Genomic DNA, 8,788 nt, shown 5'->3' with positions numbered 1-8,788 from the left:
TGAGCCGGTTCTCCCTTTCTCCTCCACCAGAGGTCAGTAATGAGCCGGTTCTCCCTCCCTCCTCCACCAGAGGTCAGTAATGAGCCGGTTCTTCCTCCCTCCTCCACCAGAGGTCAGTAATGAGCCGGTTCTTCCTTTCTCCTCCACCAGAGGTCAGTAATGAGCCGGTTCTTCCTCCCTCCTCCACCAGAGGTCAGTAATGAGCCGGTTCTTCCTCCCTCCTCCACCAGAGGTCAGTAATGAGCCGGTTCTCCCTCCCTCCTCCACCAGAGGTCAGTAATGAGCCGGTTCTCCCTCCCTCCTCCACCAGAGGCCAGTAATGAGCCGGTTCTTCCTCCCTCCTCCACCAGAGGGCAGTAATGAGCCGGTTCTCCCTTTCTCCTCCACCAGAGGTCAGTAATGAGCCGGTTCTCCCTCCCTCCTCCACCAGAGGTCAGTAATGAGCCGGTTCTCCCTCCCTCCTCCACCAGAGGTCAGTAATGAGCCGGTTCTCCCTCCCTCCTCCACCAGGTGGCACTGATGAGAATGTTGTTCACTCATGTGACAGGGGGCGTGTCTGGATCGTGTGTTGACGTCGCTGTAGTAGAGCGTGGATTGGTTGGATTTTACGTCATAGCTGCTGCTGTTGAGCTTGAACTATGATTGGCCGCACGTTTTCGTCGCTTTGTAGGTGGTCGCCATGTTCTTGGAGTTACACGTGACGTGTACGGCTGTTGTTGGGCAATTTGCGCTAGAAGGGCGTGACCTCTTAGGCGTGTGGGCGTGGTGTAGTGCGGAAGCGGAGGGGGCGGGGCTGTTTATCTTCCTCCGTCAGTCTCAGCCGCAGCCGCAGCCGCCGACATGAAGTTCGTTTATAAGGAGGAGCACGCGTTCGAGAAGCGGCGGTCAGAGGGCGAGAAGATACGCAAGAAGTACCCGGACCGGGTGCCGGTGAGCGGGGGCGGAGCGGTGACGGGACCCCCGGGAGAGAGGAAGAGACAGGGGCCCCCGGGAGAGAGAAAGAGACAGGGGCCCCCGGGAGAGAGGAAGGGACAGGGGCCCCCGGGAGAGAGGAAGGGGTGACAGGGGCCACCGGGAGAGAGGAAGGGACAGGGACCCCCGGGAGAGAGGAAGGGGTGACAGGGGCCACCGGGAGAGAGGAAGGGACAGGGACCCCCGGGAGAGAGGAAGGGGTGACAGGGGCCCCCGGGAGAGAGGAAGGGGTGACAGGGGCCACCGGGAGAGAGGAAGGGACAGGGACCCCCGGGAGGAAAGAGGAAGAGACAGGGATCCCCGGGAGAGAGGAAGGGACAGGGACCCCTAGGAGAGAGGAAGAGACAGGGATCCCCGGGAGGAAAGAGGAAGAGACAGGGACCCCCGGGAGAGAGGAGGAAGAGACAGGGACCCCCGGGAGAGAGGAGGAAGAGACAGGGACCCCCGGGAGAGAGGAGGAAGAGACAGGGACCCCCGGGAGAGAGGAGGAAGAGACAGGGACCCCCGGGAGAGAGGAGGAAGAGACAGGGACCCCCGGGAGAGAGGAGGAAGAGACAGGGACCCCCGGGAGAGAGGAGGAAGAGACAGGGACCCCCGGGAGAGAGGAGGAAGAGACAGGGACCCCCGGGAGAGAGGAGGAAGAGACAGGGACCCCCGGGAGAGAGGAGGAAGAGACAGGGACCCCCGGGAGAGAGGAGGAAGAGACAGGGACCCCCGGGAGAGAGGAGGAAGAGACAGGGACCCCCGGGAGAGAGGAGGAAGAGACAGGGACCCCCGGGAGAGAGGAGGAAGAGACAGGGACCCCCCCCGGGAGAGAGGAGGAAGGGGTGACGGGGGCCCCCCCCGGGAGAGAGGAGGAAGGGGTGACGGGGGCCCCCCCCCGGGAGAGAGGAGGAAGGGGTGACGGGGGCCCCCCCCGGGAGAGAGGAGGAAGGGGTGACGGGGGCCCCCCCCCGGGAGAGAGGAGGAAGGGGTGACGGGGGCCCCCCCCGGGAGAGAGGAGGAAGGGGTGATGGGGGGCCCCCCCGGGAGAGAGGAGGAAGGGGTGACGGGGGCCCCCCCCCGGGAGAGAGGAGGAAGGGGTGACGGGGGCCCCCCCCCGGGAGAGAGGAGGAAGGGGTGACAGGGGCCCCCCCCCCGGGAGAGAGGAGGAAGGGGTGACAGGGGCCCCCCCCCCGGGAGAGAGGAGGAAGGGGTGACAGGGGCCCCCCCCCGGGAGAGAGGAGGAAGGGGTGACAGGGGCCCCCCCCCCCGGGAGAGAGGAGGAAGGGGTGATGGGGGGCCCCCCCCGGGAGAGAGGAGGAAGGGGTGACGGGGGCCCCCCCCCGGGAGAGAGGAGGAAGGGGTGATGGGGGGCCCCCCCCGGGAGAGAGGAGGAAGGGGTGACGGGGGCCCCCCCCGGGAGAGAGGAGGAAGGGGTGACGGGGGCCCCCCCCCGGGAGAGAGGAGGAAGGGGTGACAGGGGCCCCCCCCCCGGGAGAGAGGAGGAAGGGGTGACAGGGGCCCCCCCCCCGGGAGAGAGGAGGAAGGGGTGACAGGGGCCCCCCCCCCGGGAGAGAGGAGGAAGGGGTGACAGGGGCCCCCCCCCCGGGAGAGAGGAGGAAGGGGTGACAGGGGCCCCCCCCCGGGAGAGAGGAGGAAGGGGTGACAGGGGCCCCCCCCCCGGGAGAGAGGAGGAAGGGGTGACAGGGGCCCCCCCCCCGGGAGAGAGGAGGAAGGGGTGACAGGGGCCCCCCCCCCGGGAGAGAGGAGGAAGGGGTGACAGGGGCCCCCCCCCCGGGAGAGAGGAGGAAGGGGTGACAGGGGCCCCCCCCCCGGGAGAGAGGAGGAAGGGGTGACAGGGGCCCCCCCCCCCGGGAGAGAGGAGGAAGGGGTGACAGGGGCCCCCCCCCCGGGAGAGAGGAGGAAGGGGTGACAGGGGCCCCCCCCCCGGGAGAGAGGAGGAAGGGGTGACAGGGGCCCCCCCCCGGGAGAGAGGAGGAAGGGGTGACAGGGGCCCCCCCCCCGGGAGAGAGGAAGATATAGCCCCTGGGGATGAGGTGGGAGGAAGAGGAGATACGGGGCCCCCGGGGGTGAGGAGGAAGTGACATGCCCAGTGCCGGGGGTTACTCGTTACCGGGCCGGACTAGTCTGGTGATGTCGCGGTGGCGTGACCCGGTTCCGTGGAGTGGTAGTTAAAGGGAACCTGTCACCAGATTATTCCTTGCGCGGCTGCGTGCTGTGAAGCCTTGTATCCGACCACCTTGTGCAGCTGCGCGGCTGCGTGCTGTGAAGCCTTGTATCCGACCCCCTTGTGCAGCTGCGTGGCTGCGTGCTGTGAAGCCTTGTATCTGACCCCCTTGTGCAGCTGCGCGGCTGCGTGCTGTGAAGCCTTGTATCTGGCCCCCTTGTGCAGCTGCGCGGCTGCGTGCTGTGAAGCCTTGTATCTGGCCCCCTTGTGCAGCTGCGTGGCTGCGTGCTGTGAAGCCTTGTATCTGGCCCCCTTGTGCAGCTGCGTGGCTGCGTGCTGTGAAGTCTTGTATCTGGCCCCCTTGTGCAGCTGCGCGGCTGCGTGCTGTGAAGCCTTGTATCTGGCCCCCTTGTGCAGCTGCGTGGCTGCGTGCTGTGAAGTCTTGTATCTGGCCCCCTTGTGCAGCTGCGTGGCTGCGTGCTGTGAAGCCTTGTATCTGACCCCCTTGTGCAGCTGCGCGGCTGCGTGCTGTGAAGCCTTGTATCTGGCCCCCTTGTGCAGCTGCGCGGCTGCGTGCTGTGAAGCCTTGTATCTGACCCCCTTGTGCAGCTGCGTGCTGTGAAGCCTTGTATCTGACCCCCTTGTGCAGCTGCGCGGCTGCGTGCTGTGAAGCCTTGCATCCGACCCCCTTGTGCAGCTGCGCGGCTACGTGCTGTGAAGCCTTGTATCCGACCCCCTTGTGCAGCTGCGTGGCTGCGTGCTGTGAAGCCTTGTATCTGACCCCCTTATGCAGCTGCGCGGCTGCGTGCTGTGAAGCCTTGTATCTGGCCCCCTTGTGCAGCTGCGTGGCTGCGTGCTGTGAAGCCTTGTATCTGACCCCCTTGTGCAGCTGCGTGGCTGCGTGCTGTGAAGCCTTGTATCTGGCCCCCTTGTGCAGCTGCGCGGCTGCGTGCTGTGAAGCCTTGTATCTCGCCCCCTTTTCAAACCGCAAAAACAACTTCATAAATATGACCTTTTCGTATGTAAATTTTATGGGTGGGACTAAAGGGCGGGCTCTATTTCTCCTTCGCTCCGCCCTCCTGCCGCTGTACGCAGTCCTCTGTGTTGGTTTGAATTGATGACGACGGTCCCGTCATCCTCCACTCTGTGCCGAAGTCTCGTGCATGCGCCGTTTTCGTGGGCGTGTGCACAAACTATCCCTCGCGCAACCGGGATGTATTTGCTCAGGCACGAGATTATAGGCGGCGCTGTGCATGACCTCACCAGCGTCATCCTAGTACCCGCCCATAATCTCGTGCCTGAGCAAACCCATCCTGGGCGCACGAGGGATAGTTTGTGCACACGCCCACGAAAACTGCGCATGCACGAGACTTCGGCACAGAGTGGAGGATGACGGGACCGTCGTCATCAATTCAAATCAACACTGAAATAGACCCCGCCCATAAGGCCCTGCTGAAAAATGGGGGCCAGATACAAGGCTTCATAGCACGCAGCCGCGCAGCTGCAGAAGGGGGCCAGATACAAGGCTTCATAGCACGCAGCCGCGCAGCTGCAGAAGGGGGCCAGATACAAGGCTTCATAGCACGCAGCCGCGCAGCTGCAGAAGGGGGCCAGATACAAGGCTTCATAGCACGCAGCCGCGCAGCTGCAGAAGGGGGCCAGATACAAGGCTTCACAGCACGCAGCCGCGCAGCTGCAGAAGGGGGCCAGATACAAGGCTTCATAGCACGCAGCTGCGCAGCTGCAGAAGGGGGCCAGATACAAGGCTTCATAGCACGCAGCTGCAGAAGGGGGCCAGATACAAGGCTTCATAGCACGCAGCCGCGCAGCTGCAGAAGGGGGCCAGATACAAGGCTTCATAGCACGCAGCCGCGCAGCTGCAGAAGGGGGCCAGATACAAGGCTTCATAGCACGCAGCTGCAGAAGGGGGCCAGATACAAGGCTTCATAGCACGCAGCTGCGCAGCTGCAGAAGGGGGCCAGATACAAGGCTTCACAGCACGCAGCTGCGCAGCTGCAGAAGGGGGCCAGATACAAGGCTTCATAGTGCGCAGCTGCAGAAGGGGGCCAGATACAAGGCTTCACAGCACGCAGCTGCAGAAGGGGGCCAGATACAAGGCTTCATAGCACGCAGCTGCAGAAGGGGGCCAGATACAAGGCTTCATAGCACGCAGCTGCGCAGCTGCAGAAGGGGGCCAGATACAAGGCTTCATAGCATGCAGCTGCAGAAGGGGGCCAGATACAAGGCTTCACAGCACGCAGCTGCAGAAGGGGGCCAGATACAAGGCTTCACAGCACGCAGCTGCAGAAGGGGGCCAGATACAAGGCGCACCTTCATAGCATGCAGCCGCGCAGCTGCAGAAGGGGGCGAGATACAAGGCGCACCTTCATAGCATGCAGCTGCAGAAGGGGGCGAGATACAAGGCGCACCTTCATAGCATGCAGCCGCGCAGCTGCAGAAGGGGGCGAGATACAAGGCGCACCTTCATAGCACGCAGCTGCGCAGCTACAGAAGGGGGTGGGGTTAGTTGCAGAGGGAAAAATCTGGTGACAAGTTTCCTTTAAGAGTATAAGTGCGTGACGCCACCTGTGGTTTTGCGGCTATGTGGGCCGCCGCTGCGCTGTGTTCCCCGGGGCAGATGATGATGGCGCAAGGAAAGGTGATATTGCTCCCCACAGGTAGCGCTTGTGGCCCGGGGATCATGAGAGGGCGCGGGAAGGATGTAGACGACACTGTTACAGTAAAAGGGGCTTTACACGGTAGCGATATCGCTAGTAATTTGTAGCGATAGTGAGTGTGTAAGTACCCGCCCCCGTTGCGCATGCGATTGTTTGTGATCGCTGCTGTAGCGAACATTATCGCTACGGCAGCGTCACACATACTTACCTGGTCGTCGGCGGCGCTGTGACTGCCGAACAATCCCTCCTTCAAGGGGGAGGGACGTTTGGCATCACAGCGACGTCACCGCAACGTCACTAAGCGGCCGGCCAATCAAAGCGGAGATGAGCAGGACGTAACATCCCGCCCACCTTCTTCCTTCCGCATTGTGGCCGGCGGCAGGTAAGGAGACGTTCCTCGCTCCTGCGGTGTCATACACAGCGATGTCTCCTGCCGCAGGAGCGAGGAGCCACCTGGATAAACAACCCTTACCGATTTTTGACTTTGGGACGACCTCTCCATGGTGAACGATTTTCACCATTTTTGAGGTCGCTGGTCAGTGTCACACGCTGCAATATCGTTAATGACAACGTGACCCCGACGACCAAACATTAACGATATCGTAGCGTGTAAAGCCCCCTAAAGTCTTTACTCATGGTACCAGATCCTCAGATGTACAGTCTGCCGGCAGTCACCCGCGGTATGATGGGATCTACCATGATGGGTTCCCGACGATCCCGGGCAGCTCAGAGGCCACCCCTCAGATGTGCCTTTCCTGGTCGTCTCTACTGCGCTGACTCTCGCCCTCCTGTCCTGCGCCTCCTCACACAGTGCCCTGAGCCAGGGGCCGCGGCCTTCAACAGGTTTTCTGCCTGCTTGGCCCCCTGATCCTCTGTGGCCCCCTTCCAGCGTATTCGTGTGCTGATTTTCGGCCCTGGATGCTTGTAGCCACGCAGGCCCCCGGTGTTACTAAAGAGTATGTTAGTTTTCTTTTAGTCTTGGGACCGGGTCCCCGTTTTTGCTGCCAGATCCTTCCACCCAGTGTTCTGTGGAGCAAGCCCACTGGTAAATTCCACAATCCTGTGTCTCTAGGATCCCCCTCTTTGGTGTCACCCGGGTCAAGCAGGACCCCGGGTCTCTACGCTCCGGTCGCCTCCTCACCACACCACTCACTGACAGTCAACTCAGCCCCACCTACTCACCTCAGACACCTCTCCCACTAAGCTCCACCCAGACTGGCTCCAGGGACGGTGCTAGCCACTATACAAGTCCAGCTGCACTTGTCCCTAACCACGGTTTAGTGCAGTGTTGTGATGAGTGTCTGTGTGCGTGTATCATGTGAACTGGTGGATGACCCCCTCCTTACCCTGGGATGGGATACCACACCTCTGGATGAGGTGCATCATCTCTGTGGCGACTAAACCCTCAGGGGCGCCGCACTCCCCCACAGCGAATCTCAGCACGTCTGCAGGCTGGAACAAATAAAATAGTTGAAACCGTGGTATTATGATTTGCAAATATTGAATGCTATAAAACAACTTAAAACTTTTCTTCCCTTTATGGGAGGCGAATCACTTTAAACGTATAACTCAAAATAGAAAATAAACATTCTTATTATTGACACCATGTACATTGCTCGAGAGTCCAATGTGGTCCCTAACCGGGTGTGCAATGGGTGCGAAGTATAGACACGCAAAATTCTGCTCACCCATAGTCCAGGGACCCAGTTGTCCATTAACCCCTTAACGACCGCGGGCAGTAATATTACGTCATAGCAGTCATAGCGTTACTGCCCGCGGTCTGTTGTCAGCAGCTTGCAGCAATCGGTGCACATCTCAGCTGATTTTCACAGCTGAGATGTGTGCCTGCCAGGCACAAGCAGAATCCTTATGTGCCCGTGACGTTTAACCCCTGTAATGGCGCTGTCGATATGTGACAGCGCCATTATAATCGCGATCGCCGTAATGTTTTACTTACCGCCCGATACCAGAAGTCACGTGACGTGATCACGTGACTTCCGGTGGTTGTCATGGTAGCACAGGGTCATGTGATGACTCCTGTGCTAGACATGGAACTACTTTCAGTTTCACTTGTACCGCAGCCGAGTGAAGCAGACAGTGGCCGTATCTGCTGTTTACAGCTGTGTCGCTGAGATCCTCAGATATGGCAGAGCGATTGGATTGCTGATCCCTATAGCCTCCTAAGGGGACTAATAAAATAAAAAAAAGTAAAGTTTAAAAAAAACCTAAGTTTAAATCACCCCCCTTTTTTCAGACAAACGATTTTTTTTTTTTTTTACCCCTTATATAAAAGTTAACCTATTCATGTTTGGTGTCTACAAACTCGCACTAACCTGAGGCATCACACCCACACATCAGTTTTACCATATAGTGAACACAGAATAAAATATCTCACAAACAATAGTGCAGTCGCACTTTTTTTGCAATCTTTCCGCATTTGGAATTTTTTTTGCCATTTTTCCAGTACACTATATGGGAAAACTTATGGTTTAATTTAAAAGTACAGCTCGTTCCACAAAAAATGAGCCCTCACATGGGAAGACTGATGGAAAAATAAAAAAGTTGCGTGTCTCAAAGGAAGAATGGCGAAAAAAAACCCGAAAAGCTAAAAATCGGCCGGTCGTGAAGGGGTTAAAGAAGTTGTCCAGTTACCAAAACTGATTTTTTTTTTTCTCTCATAAATCTTGCTAATATGTGCCTCTCCACACATCTATTATGTTATTTCAGCAATATTACCTTTTATCGTGCTCTAGCAGCACATCCTCATTGCTGGCTCCAGCTCTGATGGGGTTAATCTCTGTGCTGACTTCCTGGGTTCAGTTCCTACAACTCCCATAATTCTTTGTAGCTCTAGGGCTGTATCTAACACCCCCACTGTGTCTCGCACCCCCACTGTGTCTCGCACCCCCCACTGTCTCGCACCCCCACTCAGTCTCCTCCCTGCCTCTTTCTAGTGTGGAAGCACTGA

General features: G+C 59.2%; 1 protein-coding gene across 1 annotated transcript in view; it reads left to right on the top strand.

Moving 5' to 3' along the window:
- The first annotated feature begins 776 nt into the window (after positions 1-776).
- The window catches only part of LOC142269458 (gamma-aminobutyric acid receptor-associated protein), a 42,990-nt gene continuing 34,978 nt past the window's right edge, over positions 777-8,788 (top strand). Inside the window, exon 1 of the mRNA XM_075332408.1 lies at positions 777-930. Within this exon, the coding sequence (XP_075188523.1) occupies positions 841-930 (90 nt within the window). The 5' untranslated portion in view covers positions 777-840. The remainder of the gene's footprint in view (positions 931-8,788) is intronic.

This window comes from Anomaloglossus baeobatrachus, unplaced genomic scaffold, assembly GCF_048569485.1.
Source record: "Anomaloglossus baeobatrachus isolate aAnoBae1 unplaced genomic scaffold, aAnoBae1.hap1 Scaffold_3202, whole genome shotgun sequence".
NCBI classification, from domain to species: Eukaryota; Metazoa; Chordata; class Amphibia; order Anura; family Aromobatidae; genus Anomaloglossus; species Anomaloglossus baeobatrachus.
The sequence above is the reverse complement of the archived record's forward strand: the minus strand, read 5'-3'. Positions and strand labels throughout refer to the sequence as shown.